This window comes from Eurytemora carolleeae, unplaced genomic scaffold, assembly GCF_000591075.1.
Source record: "Eurytemora carolleeae unplaced genomic scaffold, Eaff_2.0 scaffold1190, whole genome shotgun sequence".
In the NCBI taxonomy this organism is placed as follows: domain Eukaryota; kingdom Metazoa; phylum Arthropoda; class Copepoda; order Calanoida; family Temoridae; genus Eurytemora; species Eurytemora carolleeae.
The window spans coordinates 88,856-107,971 of NW_019397076.1; the positions used below are offsets into that span (position 1 = coordinate 88,856).

The window sequence follows — 19,116 nt, forward strand, 5'->3', positions numbered from 1 at the left end:
GAAAATTGTGTTTAATTTTCTTTCTTGTACAATGGGCAGAAAGGAACAGAGTTCTGAGTCCACAAATTCTGATTATTTAATCCCTATATCTTAGCAACCTATTGTCGTAGACCTTATTTCTGATAGAATCAGATAGTGTCAGTTTGAAATATCACACGTTTACATCCATCAGATTGCAAAGGTATAGAGATTAGAAAATTTGAGTTAGTGGCAAGAATTTAGTTCCGTGGACCAGGCATTTTATATTATTTATAAACCCTAAAAAAAGGGCCACAAGACAAGATTTTTTATGCAATTCTTTACTTCCTATTGCTTGCTTCCATCTTATAATATATTGTTGTCTTTTTTGCTTTAAGTTTTGGTGGTACACATTTTGTGATTAGTTTTTCATTGTTTTGTCCATCTATTTATCTATCTGTCTATCTATCTATCTATCTATATCTATCTATCTGTCTGTCTGTCTGTCTGTCTGTCTGTCTGTCTGTCTATCAACGTTACAATGATTAGTCCGGAGTCCTATTGAACCGTATAGAGACAATAATCCTTCCACCTTTTCTTTTAACCCTACCACCCCCAGCCCTTGCCCACCCACCAGAACATTGCCCCCCCCCTCTCCGCTTCCGTTCTGTCCCCCCTGCGTGCAGCACCCTTTTCTTCCTGTTATTCAAAATTAAATAATTACGAGAGAAATAAAAAAACAGAAACCGGCGGTTCGGCCGGAAGTGCCTTCTGGATCCACTTCCCTTTGCCTGAAACCTCAAAATGGCAAATTTTTGTTTATTGATGTGTTTAATTTTCTTAACTAATTTTGCGCATTAAATACAAATAAAACATTTATAAGTTAATATTTGCCAATTATCGTTTTTACATATCTTGATTTAAGTTTTAAAGAACGTTTTTTTAATGTTTATTTTCTATTTTTTATTTTTGAATTTGATATTTATTATATCGCTAGAACTAGCTGAAGATGGTAAATCCGGACCATAAAATATATTTTTGAAATTTGGAACTAATTCATCATCAAATTTCATAACAACTTTTTTGTTAGAAAAATACCATTTTTTGGCATAAAACATAAATTTTGGTTTAAAAACAAGATATTTTTCAAATTAATTATTTATAACTTAACCTTATTTCTGATAATCAGATCGTTTTTTACAGATTGTAAAACCTAGGATTGTTATTACATAAAAAAGTTTAATGTAAATGGATATCGTATTTTTGGATTTAAAAGTGTAGTTTTTATTTTTTATTCAACGATTGTTAAAATTTACATACTCCCAGTCCCAAGATTGCTGGACTGAAATCGAAGGCTTATAGACTAGAACGTGTTATTTTCCAGTTCTCCATTTTCCTCCCCCTTCACCCTCCCCCCTCCCCCTTCTGTGAAGATTCTATTTGGAGAAGAATTTAGAAAGATGATATAGAAAGTTACGAAATGGCAAAGAGGGGGTGGGGGTTGTAAAGATTAGAAAGTTTGGCGGATTTTACCCCTTCCCGCCTGCCCGGCCCGCCCTCGCACCCTCTTTCGTAAACAACTTTCGAATTTTTCTACTCTCCCCCACCCCCTTGCTTAGGCCTCTACCCCTTCACACACACACACACCCCCACCTTCCACACATGCACTTGCAACCCTTATACCCGGACTAACCCCCTCACTAAGCAGAAAACACCTGAATCCTTCCCGGCCCTACAACCCATCGCCGCCATCTTTTTTCTAGATTTTCTTTTTCAATCTTAATTTGATTGAAAATAACTTATCTTAAAAACAGGAAAGGGATTCAAGGATAAACTTTTTTAATTAATCAGCAATCAGTATGATTTTTATTTCTAATAGATTTTTGTGCAAATTAAATTTTAAAAATAGTTCTCGATTGGTCTACAGAAATCTTGTACAGAAATCTTGTACAGAAATCTAATAATGCAAGAAAACAAAATAACTTAGTTTGACACTTTTATTAGATTAATTTTTTCAAGTTACAGATCTTTTTGTATATATTTTGACACATGAAAATTTTGAAAAGATAATTTTTTGCATTGAAACCTCATCATTGCTAAATAATTAGGATAAAGCAATTGATTTTGATATTTGTGCAACCCTGTAGCGGCGATTGCAGGCAGTTTTTCCGTGCCGGGTCTTTTAGGAAGGGAGAGGGGGGGGAAGTGGGAGGAGCTAGGCAGGACGTTTTAGCGCTCATGCTGTTTAACAGAGAGAGGGGGGATATACAATCTTTAACATCTTTTCTAATATTTTATGATTTTTAAAATGTTTAAACAAGTAAAAAACGTTGTTTCTAAGAATATGAGCTTTTCATGGATTTTTAAGTTGTGAGCAACCGGCAGTTCAAACTGCTTGGGATAGAAAAGGCAGTGCCTTGGAATCCTTGCTCCTGATTGGTTGAATCCCAAGGCTGCTTGACTTTTCTCAACTCTCATTGGTTTAAAAATATCCCGTAAAACAAAGCCATCGTAAAACTATTACTCCGGAATTGGAAACTTCAAATGCGGATTAAAATCTTGAAAAATAAAAATTGAATCGTTCACGTAAAATCTTGTTTACAATTCATCCGCCATTTTTTTATTCTGTTATAGTCTATCTTTGTTATTGAGTTCAAACTTGTTTATTAGTTTTCTTATTTTTCGTAACGAGAAACTAGATCAACTCCCCCCCCCCCTTGGCCTTACTTCTACATAATAACATTATAAATTTTATAGTTCAACCCTTGGCATTCATCCCTTTTTTTCTATCGCTTAATCTTTTAATATTCTAAATCAAATCTCAGACTTTTTTTCAAATTTTTCATTTTTTCATTTGTTTATTAAAGTGTTTTATGTTGATATATTTTCAGTACGTTAATTCTAGTTCTCCAAAATACATACAACCTTCCTTATTATTTCTATTTTCCATTTTACCTATATAGATGTCGTCGCCATAATTCCTTTATTCTTTAGTATTCTTTCCTAGAACCTTTATTTTATACCTAGCCTTTTATCTTTTTTTCCATATATTCGTTATTTTTTTCCATAGATTCATTATTTTTTTTCATAACGTCTGCTTTTTTATTTTTGTTCACCATAATATCTGCCAGCTTTATTTTCTTTTTTCACCTTTTTTTAGCTTCTTAACCTAAATCCAACCATTTTCAATCGTACCTATCTCCCATCCCTCCCTCCCTGTCCCCTTAACCCTGTGGCTTGACATTTCACCTGTTTTTGATATTTTTGTTGGAACCCGTTAGATAACCCTGGTAGAGTTGGGCCGGGTGGGCACCATTGCAGCTTAGAGTGGGCACCAATCCTGCTCAACAAGTGAAATTGTGCCTGTGGCTCGGCCTGATAGTGGCCTAGGCCATTACAATGGGTTCCAAGGAATGTGGGTCATGCACACCAGAGTTAGGAAAATTTAACCCTTTTAAAAAATCTTCACTTTTTAATTTAAAAAAGTTTAATCTAATTCTAGAATTTCTAAAATCCAAATATAAATTTTTCAATTATTTTTCTAAAAAAGAGAAAAAATGGCTGAAAATTTTCTCAACTCTGATCGGTTGTAAAGAGCTGAAATCCGTTCTCACAAACAACCCCTGCCCACCACCCTTTAACCCTTACTCGCTCCCCCCCCCCCCCCTTNCGTTGGAAAAAGTTTGGATTGCGGACGTTTATAGGTTTCTATTGTGAGTTTACAAACAGGGTATCTACTCTCCATTTTTAAATTTTAAGAACTATTTTAACAATTTCTACAAATATTTTAGGGGTGATGTTAATTTTTTTTACAGAGCGGTGATAAACAGCCAGGCCCCCTGATTTTGCCACGTGCATAGCTACCCCTCCCCCCTCCCGCTTTTTTTTTGTAAATCGGGAAATTTATTGCTTAGGATCAAAATGCCGACTACCTTTATAGTATTGATATATTTCATATTCAAGAAAAAAGTAGTTTAGTAAAAAATGGAAATACTACTTTTCAACTTTTCAAGCCTAAAATATTCTAAAAGTGGACAGATTTTCTGGAAAATAATATCAAGAGTAAAAATAGATAAGTAGCAGGAGTAAAGATAGATAAGTAGCAGGAGTAAATATAGATAAGTAGCAGGAGTAAATATAGATAAGTAACAGGAGTAAAGATAGATAAGTATCAGGAGTAAAGATAGATAAGTAGCAGGATTAAAGATAGATAAGCATCAGGAGTAAAGATAGATAATTATCATGAGTAAGGATGGATACGTATCAGTAGTAAGGATGAATAAGTAGCAGGAGTAAGGATGAATAAGTAGAAGGAGTAAGGATGAATAAGTAGCAGGAGTAAGGATGAATAAGTAGCAGGAGTGAGCAAGAGTAAGGATGGATAAGTAGCAGGAGTAAGGATGAACAAGTAGCGGGAGTAAGGATGAATAAGTAGCAGGAGTAAGGATGAATAAGTAGAAGGAGTAAGGATGAATAAGTCTCAGGAGTAAGGATGGATAAGTAGCAGGAGTAAGGATGAACAAGTCTCAGGAGTAAGGATGAAGTATCAAGAATAAGGGCGGATGAATAAGCATTTGAAGTCCTGGTGAAAAATGTAAATGATGGATGATAAATCAGGATGATATATCAGAGTTGGACTGGATGAAAATAATTCATTCATCATATGTCAAGGTTTTCAAAATCTGGGATTTATTTATATTTTAAAGTCTGATCTGGTTTGAAGGGGGGGGGGGTCTGCAGATGGCTTGCTTCTGATTGAAATGTGTATTTGTTGGGACAGATTAAGCCTCCCCAATGCATTTTGTAAATTTTGCCATTTTTACCAAAAATCGGAACAGATGGTTCCAGGGGGGGGGGTTTAAGATGCCACTTTTAAATTTTCTACATTTTAGGTTTTGGGTTTAGTTGAAGTATTCAAATGCAGCTCAATGAGAAATGGAAGGATGTGACTGTAATCTTTTTAGCTCCAGACAGTGTCCAATACAGAAGTACATGTAAAGTTTTGTAGTTTTCACCCCCCCCCCCCTCTTCAACGTTTGATATGAATGCACACACGCGCCTCTGAATATGACAATACGAGATATTGAATTATATTGAGCAGAATAACTCATAGAGCAGAGGTTTTATATTTGAGCTTTACTCCAGGTTCTACTTTATATACAAGGGTTTCTACTCAGGGTTTTATATACTCCGGGTTCAATATAGTTATGGTTCTACTCAGGGTTCCATATACTCAGGGTTCTATATAGATAGGGTTTTAATCAGGGTTCTGCTTACTCCAGGTTGTACTCAAGAGTTCTACATACTCAGGGTTCTATATACTCCGGGTTCCATATACTCCTGGTTCTGTATACTCAGGGTTCTATATACTCTGGGTTCTGTATACTCTGGGTTTTATATACTCAGGGTTCTTTAGACTCAGGGTTCTATAGACTCAGGGTTCTATAGACTCAGGGTTCTATAGACTCAAGGTTCTATAGACTCAGGGTTCTATAGACTCAGGGCTCTTATACTCAGGATTCTGTAGACTCAGGGTTCTATAGACTCAGGGTTCTATAGACTCAGGGTTCTATAGACTCAGGGTTCTATAGACTCGGGGTTCTATAGACTCGGGGTTCTATAGACTCTGGGTTCTATATCTCCGGGTTCTATTTACTCCGGGTTCTATTTACTCCGGGTTCTATATACTCCGGGTTCTATATACTCAGGGTTCTACTCAGGGTTCTATATACTCAGGGTCCTATAAACTGAGGTTTCTATATACTTGGGGTTCTATATACCCAGGGTTCTTAATACTCAGGATTCTATATTCTCAGGGTTCTATAGACTCAGGGTTCTATAGACTCAGGGTTCTATAGTATCAGGGTTCTATAGTCTCAGGGTTCTATAGACTCAGGTTTCTATAGACTCAGGGTTCTATATACTCAGGGTTTTATAAACTCAGGGTTCTCTATACTCAGGGTTCTATAGACTCAGGGTTCATAGACTCAGGGTTCTAAATACTCAGGGTTCTATATACTCAGGGTTCTATGTACTCCGGGTTCTATAGTCTCAGGGTTCTGAATACTCCAGATTCTCTTATGGTTTGTGTCGGTAGAATACGACATCTTATTCCCGGGTTTTTCTCCGGATGTTTTCCATCCGTTCAAGGACGGAGTAAAGGCCCGGGGTGAAACATTCAAGAAACTACTCTTAAACTCGCTTCCAAGTTTCAACACTGAATATTCAATCAACCAATATTTTTCTTCTCTTACATTTAATTAAACCACTACTTTTAAAACACCCCACGGTTCATTTGGGTCATTTATGGTCAAAATTCGTATGGATGTATAGCGTAACATATAAATATAGAAGAAGAAGGGGAATTCTATATATTTCTGTTTTTCAGTAGCAGCTGCCATTGGGGAGGGGCGGGGGTTGGGGGGGAGACCAAAAATCAGCGAAAATAAAAATGACTTTGGCGTATTTCTATTATTGTTGAAGGTACAGATGTGTTTTTATGTTTAGTCTGTATGAACAGGGGCAACAAACGAGAATAAAACAAAATTTAATTTTCAAAGGTAATTTTTTTTAAATTGTATAAAATGAAGTTTTAGTTAATTATTTCTTTTTGTATCGTTTTGTAAGAAGTCCCCCCCCTCCCCCCTCGCGGATGTCTACACCCCATTTTCATTTTCCCAAATTTTGCCACCAAAATAACGATTCAGACTCAAATAGAAGTAATGATTTTTTTTCCATTGAAAAAATGTCAAAATTTACCCGACAAAAGTAAAAAATGGCTGAATTCATATTTAGAGAAAAATAAAAGATTTAAACGTTTTGGTAAATGAAGATATTAAACCTATAGCACGTCCGGAACTACAAAAGAGAGAAATCGGTCAAGTTTTATTTCCGGTTATTCAGCAGCCATGTTATTATCCTCTTTTCTAAGTTTTATATCCGGGATTTAGTTTGTTCATATCCTAGTTCTCTGTACTCACGTCAACATCTAGCTTCCTATCTTCTTTATATATGAACAACTACTTCCTATTCCCCCTACTGGACCCCCCCACCCCCCCCTGACTAAATTCCTGAAACCGCCCATGGACCCGTGCATACATAAAGGGGTTGTTTATCGTTAGCAAAATGCCATGCCTTCGGTCAAAATCCCGTAGTCAGCTTTCTCCCAGGGATGTTTCTACCCTGCTAACCTTTAAATGATCACAATCACTTTTTTTTAAAATTTCTCTAATAATAATCATTCGTTCACGTACAGAAGGTATAAGACACAAAAATGGCGTCCCTGCGCGCGCATCATGCCGCCATTAATTGATTTCTGTTCGAACAATCCTTTTCATGTCGTCATTTTTCTATGTTTATAATCAATATCGATAATAATAGTATCTAATAAACATTAGACATTAGACACATCACACACAAAGTAAAATAGCAATGTACTGAGTCTGTGTCTAATTTGGACATCGTCACGTTTATTTTCAGAAATGTAGGTCCACTTTAAAAAGACTTGAAAGTTTTATTTATAATTTTTGATAATATATATATACTTTCCGATTTATCTTTGAAATTTTGAATAATGCAAGATTTTCATTACAAAATATACATTTCTTGTAAAAGTAAGAAAATAGACATTACATAAAAAAAGTTTGAAGCTTGTCTCAAAAATACCCTAAAAAGTTGAAATGTCAGAATGTCAAGAGATCTTCTAAAATAAAAAAATTAATAAATCTTGAAAATGAAGGTTCCGTACAAAAATGCTAGTCTCCGGATGTTAAAAAAAATATCGAAATAACAGGACACGGTGCACTGTCAGCCCGATTGATTTTAGTTTTGAATGACCAACAATGGTGAATGGGTCAAACCAGCTGTCCCCCTGGCAGGGGGGGGGGCAAAAATGGCACGCGACANTGGGGGGCAAACAATAAGATCATGTTTTTGAAAGGACAATAAACCGTCAAAATATATATCTTATAGTTCATTCTCACCTCTCAGTGGTGTATTCTGTACACTGTATTCTATACTGTACAGCGTTGTAAAGCGTACAGTATAAATCTGAATGTAAACAGCTGCTAGAAAAGGATTAAACCCTAAAATAAAAACTAAGACAGGGGGGTGGAGGGAATTTTCCCCAGATAAGGACGCAAACAACATTATTTCAGCATCATTGGAGATATTACTGGATTGGTCAAATGTTGGATTTACTTCAACCCCCCCCCCCCCCCCCCCCCCCTCCCCCCTTTCCAATCCCAACCTGAAAATCAGCGCGTGTCGTAATTTGCAAAGTTTATCATAAAACTTCGTTAAAATCCCCAAGACGCTAAGATCCCCCTTGTTAATCCTTAAAACGGGCAAAGCGTGGCAAATGTGTAACCTCTGAAAAGTTTAAATGTCTGTGAATGGAAGAGCTTGGAAGGAGTTTATGGGACGGAATGTGAAATTGACCAAGAGAAGGGACGCCGCATTTTCGAGAACGGATTTTTAGAAATTGTAAAATTGTATTCATCAACGTCATACGTTTATTCATACTACTACAAAATACTGCTATTTATTCACTATATTTGGTTTTCTAAATAATCCGTCTCTTCATCAATTCATTAATCTCATTCAAATCCCTCCACCATACTGAAGGTTTAAATAGAAGGTTTTAAACAAATTAAATGTCTGATTACTTTTTGCATTTTTTTTTTATAAATTTTCATTAATTTTATTTTTTTTATTTTATATTCAATTTTTCATTTTATTCAAAAGTTTTTTTATTAAATCCCATTTTCATTTTCTTTTTTCTCTTTTTTTTCTCTCTTTTCCTCTCTTTCTCTCTTTTTTCTCATCTTTCATTTATCCATCTGACCGAGTATCTGGTGCTACCCTGTGGTCAGACCTCTACCCTGAGCATGTGCTACAGGACTAGGAGACAAAACTGCATTTTGCTCCTCCCCGAACCCTGACCTTAGATTATCCTCTTCTATTGAACAAGTTTTCAATTCAGGGTTTCATCATTTGAAGGTTTAACCACAAAACTCAGAGAATAGACTAGAAAAAAGATATCTTTAAAAGCGACAAGGCATAATTTTAGATTCGATTCACAACGGTACCATAAAACTTTATCTTATCAAGAATCAATGAGATTTCCATGCTTATCTCTTTAAAGTTTGAATTATTTTCTTTGGGGTTTCTCTATAAAAGCTACTTGCGGATTTATTGCTACAGAAACAACGGAGGAAAGTGTTGAATAGAATACTTTTTAAGCTAGAAAAACGAAGATATCTTCTGCATTATAAATCAAATAAAATGTTAATGGCATGGCCCTCTTTAAATGGAGTTAAAAAGTATAAACTTTTATGAATTCAAAGAACAGTGTGTAAATCGTAATGTACTATGTCTTCAAATTGAACAAAAAATTAGTATTCAAGGCATGCGATATGTGTGTTATCAAGAACTAGAAAAGGATTATTTTAATTTCGACAAAGCTTCAGTTTTGATACGAGACTGGGACTAAAAACTGGGTAAACAATCTTACACTATCATGCATTCAAATTCAATATGAAAAATTAGCAATGACGTTATTAGCTTTACTTATTAATATCTTACCTATTTCCCCCTCCCCATCTTTCCTTTGAAAATCGACCGGCTAGTAATTATAATTTTTGAAAGAAAATATATTTATATTTTTTCATCTGACCATTGCAGCTGCTACGGCTGTATTTTCATACACAGTTGGACCTCCCCCCTCCCCCCTGGAGAGCAGAAGAGGGGGGGGGGTTGCCCAGTATGAAAGGGTTACGCGAGGATAGAGAGGGGTGGGGGTATGTCGGATGTAAGGCCTTTCTACGAACTGACCAGTATATTACTTAATTTTAAATATGTGTACAGATAAATGTAAATTTTGAATAGAATTTTCTTCTTAAAAGAAATAATCTTTAAATCTTTTTTAGTAATTGTCTGAATTTAAAAGAAGGAAGGTATGAAGGGTAGTGGAGGAGGGGGGAAGGGGGGGGGTCCTAAATATATATTCTTTGTCCACACATGTGGGAGGAAACGGTGAGTGTTAAGTGTATTTTTAGCTCCCGGCGTTACTGTCAATGGGTCAAAAGAATATTAAAGGTGTTTTAAAAAAAACCAAAACAATTAGTTTAATTAAAAATATTTAAAACTTTAAAAATGTCAGTGGTTGATAAGTTTTAAGAAAAGAAGTCAAATGAGAAATAAAGAAAGAAAAAAAATATTTAATTTTTCTTTCTGTAAATTCCTTTTTTTATAAGTTTTTTTTAATAAACTTATCTTGTCCCCCCCCCCCTATCCTTCCCATTCTGTTTGGTTTAAGAACACCCTACAAAAAGTAGAATCTATTTGGAGGTTAAAAATGGAAAAGGATATAAATTTGGGGGATTTCTCGTATTTCAAACATAGAAATAATAACTGACCATATGCTAGAGACGCCACGCTATACAGTGTCACATTTTTCTTGAAAATAATTTTGCGGATTTTTAGGTTAAATTCAAATTTTAGCCCAATACTAAAGTTCATTAAACCGAGAATGGACATTTTGGATTCATATTTCATTATTCATCTTCAATATATTCAATTCAATAATTTAACTTAGTTTTTACGTTAAATTTAAATATACAATATAAATACATTCTTGAATCTTTTTTATTTAGCTTATTTCGTCCGTCTGTTTATTTATTCGTCTATTGTCCAAGTGCATCTTCAGCCATATTACAAACCGGAAATGCCTTTGAGATGTCTCCAGCTCCCTCTTGCGGCTGCACATAAAGACCGGAAATAGTAATGCTTCTATTTAATTAAAACTGAAACGAGAAAAATTAATATTTCTGATCATATTTTGTCATCGTTTCCGTCCTATTAATCATTTTCGTCCTATTAGTCTTCTCCTTGATATCAATCTTTTCAATCCTTTCTGTCTTATCAGTCCGTCATATAAATCCTATCTGTCCTATCAAACCTCTGTTATATCAATCTTTTTCGTCCTATAAAATCTCTCCGTAAAATCAATTCTCTCCGTCCTCTCAGATTTCGCCATTTTCAACCCTCTCCTTTCTATCAATTTTTCATCATCTCATCAATCATCTCCATCTCTCTTATTCCATCCAACCTATAATTCCCCTTCATCTCCGTCCTATCCATCCTCTCAGTCCTATCGAAACTTTCCGTCCTATTATTCCTCTTTGTCTTATTAAATCTATTCGTTCTATCATTCCTTTCGACCTATCGATCATTTCCGTCTTCTTTCCTATAAATCCTATCTATCCTGTCAATGCTCTTCGTCCAATCTGTCCTCTTTGTTCTATCAATTATCTCCGTCCTATTTATTCTCTCCGTTCTATTGATTCTCTCCGTTCTTTTGATTCTCTCCGTTCTATTGATTCTCTCCGTTCTAATGCTATTAGCAGAGGAAGTATTAACGGATTATTATGTAAAATAAATTTGCTCACTTTTTAGTTCCTATCATACAATACAATCTTTTGATTTACAAAATTGGGTTAACAATGATATAATGAAGAGGATTTCTGTAATTGATATTTATGTTATGATGCTTTAGATCTTAAATAAGAATAAAATGAGGTTTCAGTAGCTCTCTTAAATCTCAGTTCCCCCCTCTCCACTCTATTCAAATTTAACGTATTTTTAGAGATGTGGCTTTTTGGTCAAATAGCAAATTTTATCCCCAAATGGTCAGCTGTCTCGCTTCTTCCTCCAGCTGCCCTTGTGGGGGTGGGGGTGTTAACCCTCCGTGGGGTTGAGGGGGGGGGGGCGGGGGTACCGGTCATTCAGTTTTGAACGCCCCCGCAGTAGTACTTGGTACTCCCAGGAGCTTAGACTGTGAATTCTAAACCTATTGTAGTCAACACCTTGTGATATACAGATACCAAACACATGACATAGATAGATAGATAGTGAAATATATTAATATACAATATTTGTGTACGGAAAGTTATGTACAGTTATTAATCAATTAATTCATTATGAACTGGGTTCAGGATCAGTGTATGATGTTGAGCTCTCAGGCCCCGCCCCAAGGGGGCGTGTCTTCCTCAGGACCTCATCCTCCAGCCTTGCATAGGCTGCCTCCAACAAGCCCGGCCCTGCCTCCGACCTCTCCTCAGATAGCGTATGAAGGACGGGTTTCTCTGCTCTCCAACTCCGGGACGGGAGAAGCTTGGCCTCATCCTCCACATTTTCAGCAGTTTAACAGCCTCAACTTCAACCTTATCCACAACCCTTTCTCCAGGAAGGAATCTGATCTTGGGTATGGTCTGGAGCAGGATAGAGAAACGTCTCCGAGTAGTGCTGGATCTCCAAGGACGGATGAAACCATTGATAAATCCTCGGACAAACTCGACAGATCTAATGATATCTTGGAAAAATCCTTTGATACAAAACCTGATCAAGGACGGACGGAGGAGGAGAAAACCTCTCTAGATATTCTCAAGGAGCATATTAGAGCACAGCTCCCGAACCCTCCGACGGAGGAGGACGATGTTGAGGGCAGGTCTCCGGATGAGAGAAGTTCTCCAGGGGAGGAGGAGAACTTGGTCGTACCCCCGTCCCTCTCTATACGTCGGGACATACAAGAGGAGGGAAGATCAGAGGACCTCCGAAATATATCGGAGGAGAAGGGTGAGGAGTTTGAGGAGGAAGAAGAAGAACTTAGGATAGATGAAGAAATGGAAGAAGAGGAACGAGGTAAACCTCAAATTTTATTTTAGTTTAGATTTTAAACCCCTCTCCAATCATGAAATAAATGGAAATTGCGTCTCTTAATTCTTAATTATTTTTGCTTCATGAGTCAGTCTCACAAATTGCGTCATTCAAATAGAAATTATGATTTCTAATAATTAAGATTTTTTTTCAAATAAAAAGCGCTTCCTTTAAGTTTGTTTAAAAAATGCATATATACGTATTAAAATGTTTGATCAAAAGTTAACTCAAATCTTTTTTATAATCTTATCAATTGCGTTCAATATTTTAATAATTCTTAGAAGTTACTTGATTAGATAAACGACTGCGTGGTATAAAAACTATCTGGAATTAACATTATTATATAGATATGCAGGACCTCTTTTATTCTTATCGATTTTAAAACTTGATCTACTAGTTTCCAACCAATGAGAGAAGAGATGAGATTAGCTCAGATCTCTGAAACCTCCCTCGCCGCGGCGAGTGGACGAGGTTGCGTGTTTTTTATCTCAGACAATTACGTAATCTCAATTATTATCTAGACTTGGATCAATTTGAAACCCTGGATAAAAGCGTAGAGAAGCTTAATCCGTTTGTTGGATTTCAACCATACCTAGCGCTGAAAAATGAAGAGGATGGACTTAATTCGTTGGAGAAATTGCAACAGGTATTTGCAAAAAATATTATTATGTGTCACTGTTGCAAATTATGAACTAGATATTTCATTTATTTGAACGTTTATGCCCCGAAATTCCTATAGATTTACAAGATGCATTCGGAAGAAATAGCATATCTTTCATATTCTAAATACCTATGATCCTCAATTTTAAACATCTCAGTTACAATTGAGTAAATAATATTCTATGCAGTATGCACAAATTAATAATAATTTTGTTCAGGTTTTGAACAATCGAATGTTCAGTCCGCGTGACAGGACTGTTGAACAGATAAGGGCGGAACCGAACGGAAACGGAAACCATGTTGATGAGAACGGTAAGAAAATCAGCCCCCCCCCCTCACTACCTACATACAAGACCGTAAAGAGTTAATAAATAGTAAACTCGCAATTCTTTAGTTTATCTTGCAGATTTTATAGTTTTTCATATTTTCTGTATTTTAGGAGAGTTTAGGTTCATATTACCCCCAGATGAGGAGGGCATGGTTTATCAATGCCATCTTTGTTCTTTTACAGGTAATTAATGTTAAAATAGTCCTTTTATCAATATATTAATTAGGATCCCGTGTATGTAAATTTATATATTTGTTAAATGATACATTTATTTAATGACGTGAAGAAAATTTTCAAATTCATCCTACCATTAGTTATTTATGTGGGAAGTATCAATTTCCAAACAATTTAATTAGCTGAAATGAAGCATTCCTTTCATTCAAATTCTATAAATCGGAAAACTATGAAGACGACTTTCATGCGTGGCATATATTCTTATATTCATTTAAATGTTCATTACTACTGCTAATTTATATTGACATATATTTTTTTTCAGCCACAACTCGAATCCAGTTTAACGCCCATGTAAACTCTCACTATACCTTCCAGTGCGTCAAATGTGATTTTGAGGATAAGGTAAAAAATTAGTTTTTCATGAACTTAAAACATGTTAAACATTACATAACTCGAGAAAAAAAATTTAACATTAAAAGTTAATTCTTGATTTATTTAAATTTTCAACTGGTTGACGCGTTATATGACAATATTTGTCCAATGCACTGTTTTAAATATTTGATTATACAAGAGGTCATTTTTAATTTGATATTCTTGTTTAGAGCGAGAGTATTTATGTTCGACACCTGAAAGAGGAGCATAACTGTACTCCGGAGGATCTAGAAGAGGCTGAGGTAGGAAGCAAGGGAAAAGGGGTAAGGAACGATAAGGTGGAGGATGAGGGTGGGGGGAGAGAATGGGAAGGGTTTTGGATTTCTCAGACTTCTTTGTTTATGATGTGTTTAAACTTGTATTTTTTCAAGGTTCGAGTGCCAAGAGTTAATTCTCAGGGGAAAGTAAAAACCTTCAAGTGCAAGCAATGTGAGTTTGTTGCTGTCACCAAAATAGAGTTCTGGAAACACGGACGAGGTAGGGAAACCCGCGAAAACGCGCCATTTTGATTTTTTCCGCCATTTTTAATGTATAACATTATCATAATCAATCTTATTTTAGGACACATCAAGCCTGAGAAACTGCTCTGTTGTCCTAAATGTATTTTTGTAACTGAATACAAACATCATCTCGAGTACCATCTTCGTAACCATTATGGTAAGTGCATTGAACAAAGTGTACAACTCTATATTTTCTGTTATTTATCTCACCAAGTGCTCTTGTTTATTCTTGATATTAATAAATCTATTTATAGGAACTAAACCGTTTAAATGTACCCACTGCAACTACAGCTGTGTAAACAAGTCTATGCTGAATAGTCACATGAAGTCTCACACCAACGTCTACCAGTATAGATGCGCTGATTGCACGTAAGTTGATCTTTTTTTTGATACAATCTTGAAGTACCCATAATATAAGAAAACATTTTTATTTTCAACATTTGAAATTTTTTTATAACTAAGATAACTTGTTGTTTAGGTACGCTACGAAATATTGCCATTCCCTGAAACTTCATTTGAGAAAATACGGTCACAAGCCAGCAATGGTTCTCAACAATGATGGAAGTCCAAACCCTCTTCCCGCGATGGAGATGTTTGGCGGAAAGCGTCCTAAGGGAAGGAAGGAGGACATGTATCCACCAACCATGCTGCCCCAATTCCCCTCCATTCCTCCCAACTTCATGCAAATGCAACTTCAGCACTTACAGAACCAGTTTGGACATCCCAAGATGCCCCAACCCCCTCCCCAGTTCCATCTCGAAGACCCTGGCAAGTACGCTCAGAAACTCGGAGAAGCATCAAACGGAAACCACTCCCCAACCTTTATGGGCGGAGACGAACAAATGGGTTGCGATAAGTGCGAATTTTCAACATCTTCTAAAGAGGTTTTCAGAAATCATCTCATGCTGCACGCCAGCTCAGAACGAAGCGCGCTTCATCATCTGCTCACATCACCGCTCCAGCACGGAAAGCGATCATTCTCCGACCTGAACAAGTCTGGGGAGGACTTCTCTTATTCTCCGAGGATCCGGAGTAGGAGTCCATCCTCTCCCTCCTCATCCTTCGGTATGAGAAGTATAGATAAATCAGATTCACCAACAAGTACTTCATCCTTTCCTCCACACCTCTCATACTTTAACAAGCTTGCCATGTCGAGCCCTCTTCTTCAAGGACTAGTTCCTAATCCTGCAATAAGAGCACTTATGGAGGAGCGACACAAGGAGGCTCTCAGGGAAGAACGTCACAAGGAATCGATGAGAACCACACCCGACTCTATGAGAGACTCCTTGAGAGACACCCCGGAGTCCCCGTTGTCCCGTGAAGGTGCCCCTCTGCCCCCAAACAAGAGACATAAATCTGATATATTCTCTGCTCTCTACGCCAGTAGGATGAATGAGATTGAGAAAGCTGAGTCTCCGAATGGAGCCTTGGACCTTAGTAAGGAAACAGTAATTGGAGGCGGTTCACATGGAAGCTCCTCCGATGTGGATACTGGTAGTAATCCGCGAAGCCATTCCTCCAGTCCGGCGCTGTCCTCTAACAGCAAGAACAGGAGGAAGGGGAAGGCTTTTAAGATAGAGCGGCGGACAGATCGGGACTCAGAGGAGGAATGCGTCAGTTCAGCCATGCCGAGCCTAGTTCCCATTCCACGCAGCGCGCACGAGGACCCGTTCCAGAATAGTACAGCGTGTAAATTTTGCGGAATTGCGTTCCAGAATTCTGTGATGTTCCGGATGCACATGGATTATCATGGATTTGAGGATCCGTTTAAATGTTCCCATTGTGGGGAAGAGGCAGTTGATGCCCTTGCGTTTTTTCTTCACATTGCCCGGCGAGAACATGTATAGTCTATTACACAAGAAAATTTTCGCATTTTTTTTGCATATTTAACATAATGGCTAAATTTTTACTAGAAGCGTGGCAATTTCTGTAATTTATTCTCTTGATAAAATTACAATTTTAGCGAGAAAAAAATGCAAATTGATTGTAGTTGTTTGATCAATTTTTAAATCAAAGATAAAAATAAATCTATTTTATATCAACGTATATGTACATAATAAAAACTATGTCCTATAACTGATCTGGAGTTAATGTTGAAACTGTTCTCCTGGTCGGCTCTAGTGCTTCGTGATTTCCTAATGATTATAGTCCTGTTAACATACGCCACATTGTAATATATTGTTCCTCAATTTACGGGTTTTCAAATGCTGATCGATAATCAAAAAGAAAACAAGCTTTCAAATAATTATTTTTTATAACTTTAATATTTTTCAAAGTAAAACATGTGTTGATTTGTCAAAGAATTTATTGGATGGAAATATTATGAGGCTTGTTTACTTGAACCAGTGTACATAAAAGTTATTTAATGTACATAAGTAGAGTGCCCTGTACCTGCTGTAAACGTACGGCAGTGTTGTACTTTATCTAGTATTTTCTGAAATATATTGCTTAGCAAAATGATATTTAAGTTTATCTAATGTTTTAAATTATCCACTATGATGGTTCATAATAAATAAAAATTATCTAGAATGTGATTTTCTTTAAAAAATAATGATCAAGTTTTTTTAATTAACTCTATTTTACACACAAGATTGTATCTCTAGTGCGGTAAGATTCTTTAAAGTTAAATTTAGTCTTTCACATTCTCCAATATTTTGTACATCTCGTGAAACATACATGAAACATCATACTGAAACAAGAATTAGAGAAAAGTTTTAAATTATTTATATTCCCGCAGTAAATAATTTTCTGGAATATTTGATTTTATTTAACTCTAATAATGTCGATACGCTGTTGGTTTTGTGTACACTGAACTAAAGAAATGATCGCGGATTCTTTATTAATATTTTTTGCAGATTTCCTTAAATCTGAAGGAAAGACATATTGTTCAGAATAAATATAAAATGGAAAGAAGGAAAAAGAAAGAAAATTTTAAAAACGAAAAAGAAGAAATATTTATGGTTTCTATAGTATTCAACATAAATCTCGACATAGTACAGGGTGGAAGCACTGAAGAGACAGACCACATTTGGAAATGCCAAAACTATATGTAGGTATTTTGTGACTATTAGCTCTAGAATCTTACTTCTAAAATTTGATTTACGAATAAACTATTGCAAAGATTAAAGACGACATTATAGTCGTCGTACTACTATCAAGGTTATAATGCAAGGAAAGTTATTTGAGAATTGTTCGCATCTTTTGTACTGCAGTGTACTGTCTCTGGGCGGTAATGTAAACACAAGACGGATGTGAATTATCAAAATTATAAAATTAAATGCTTTTATCCTCTACGGATACTAAACAAACACTGATGCATCTATTCTTGTTTAATAATTCCTCCCAGAGAGAACTGGTTTCAATATGTACGCAGAGTATACGCAACAGCAATTAACTTTCCTTACATTATAATCTTGACTACTATCATGTTTCGTGGGACACCCTAGAGCCCAAAACTTAAGACAGGATATCGTTATGAAAACTAGTTCTGGAACCTGGGTTTCACGGAAGGGGTTAGGCAGTTTTTCGTTTTGAATATTTTAATTATGAAATATTATTTTATATAGTTTTTTCATATTTTCCATTTTTTTCGAATCTCTTTAATCAAAATCTACACAAATATTAAGACCCCAAAAAAGAAACTCGGGAGTTTCGTTCAACGGTACTCTTTTAAATTTCAGGCTCCGACCTAACTTTTTTAAACCAAGCAAAGAATATTCTCTCGCATCTAGTTCTAGCTGTTGTCATAATTTTAGGCAACTCTGTTGAGAAGTTCCTTAGTTATGATCAGACATTTAAACGAACAAACAGAGATTGCATTTTTCTAAACAATTTTGTGCCTCTACTTGAAATTAACACTTACTTAGAAGTCAAGGGACTTAAATTTTTATAATTCCTTTTCTTATCAACTTTTTTAAAAGTTGTATTTGTTTTAATTATAACATAAAATAAATATATTTAGTAAATTTATTTATTTTCATATCAACAAGAATAGGAAATAAAAATAAGAAAGAGATGAGGCTGCAAGAATTATCATTCATTTATGGTTTCTAGTCTTTAACTTTGAAATGCCTTATCTCTATTCTAAACTGATTTTTATAATGTAAAAGTTTTAACTCAGAAAAAAATAAATTTATAATTTTGTCGTTGTTGAAAACAGCTTCTCATTGTATAGATCATCAGAGATCGAACAAAAGAAGCTATTTTTATATATATTTTTCTCTAAAATCTTCAATAATATTTAATAAGTTAAACATTTTCTAACTTGGGAAAATTCAGAAAATGGGCCTGTATTTTTATCGTAACAATTTTTTATCTCAACCTGATATTAACATTAAAAGATAATGA

General features: G+C 35.6%; 1 protein-coding gene across 1 annotated transcript; it reads left to right on the forward strand.

Moving 5' to 3' along the window:
* Window positions 1-9,447: 9,447 nt before the first annotated feature.
* Window positions 9,448-17,229, forward strand: LOC111711641 (protein hunchback). The gene is made up of 11 exons (XM_023486033.1): window positions 9,448-9,458; window positions 11,955-12,660; window positions 13,197-13,321; window positions 13,554-13,647; window positions 13,775-13,846; window positions 14,160-14,239; window positions 14,440-14,511; window positions 14,641-14,746; window positions 14,831-14,926; window positions 15,024-15,138; window positions 15,248-17,229. The coding sequence occupies exons 2-11, from the start codon at window positions 11,964-11,966 to the stop codon at window positions 16,614-16,616; spliced, it is 2,826 nt and encodes a 941-aa protein (XP_023341801.1). The 5' UTR covers window positions 9,448-9,458; window positions 11,955-11,963; the 3' UTR covers window positions 16,617-17,229.
* The last annotated feature ends 1,887 nt before the right edge of the window (window positions 17,230-19,116 follow it).

Coding starts and splice junctions, on each gene's coding strand:
- LOC111711641 (XM_023486033.1), top strand. CDS start 11,964: ATGATGTTGAGCTCTCAGGCCCCGCCCCAAGGGGGCGTGTCTTCCTCA. Junction 13,322..13,553: donor CGTTGGAGAAATTGCAACAG/GTATTTGCAAAA, acceptor AATTTTGTTCAG/GTTTTGAACAATCGAATGTT. Junction 14,240..14,439: donor AATGTGATTTTGAGGATAAG/GTAAAAAATTAG, acceptor ATTCTTGTTTAG/AGCGAGAGTATTTATGTTCG.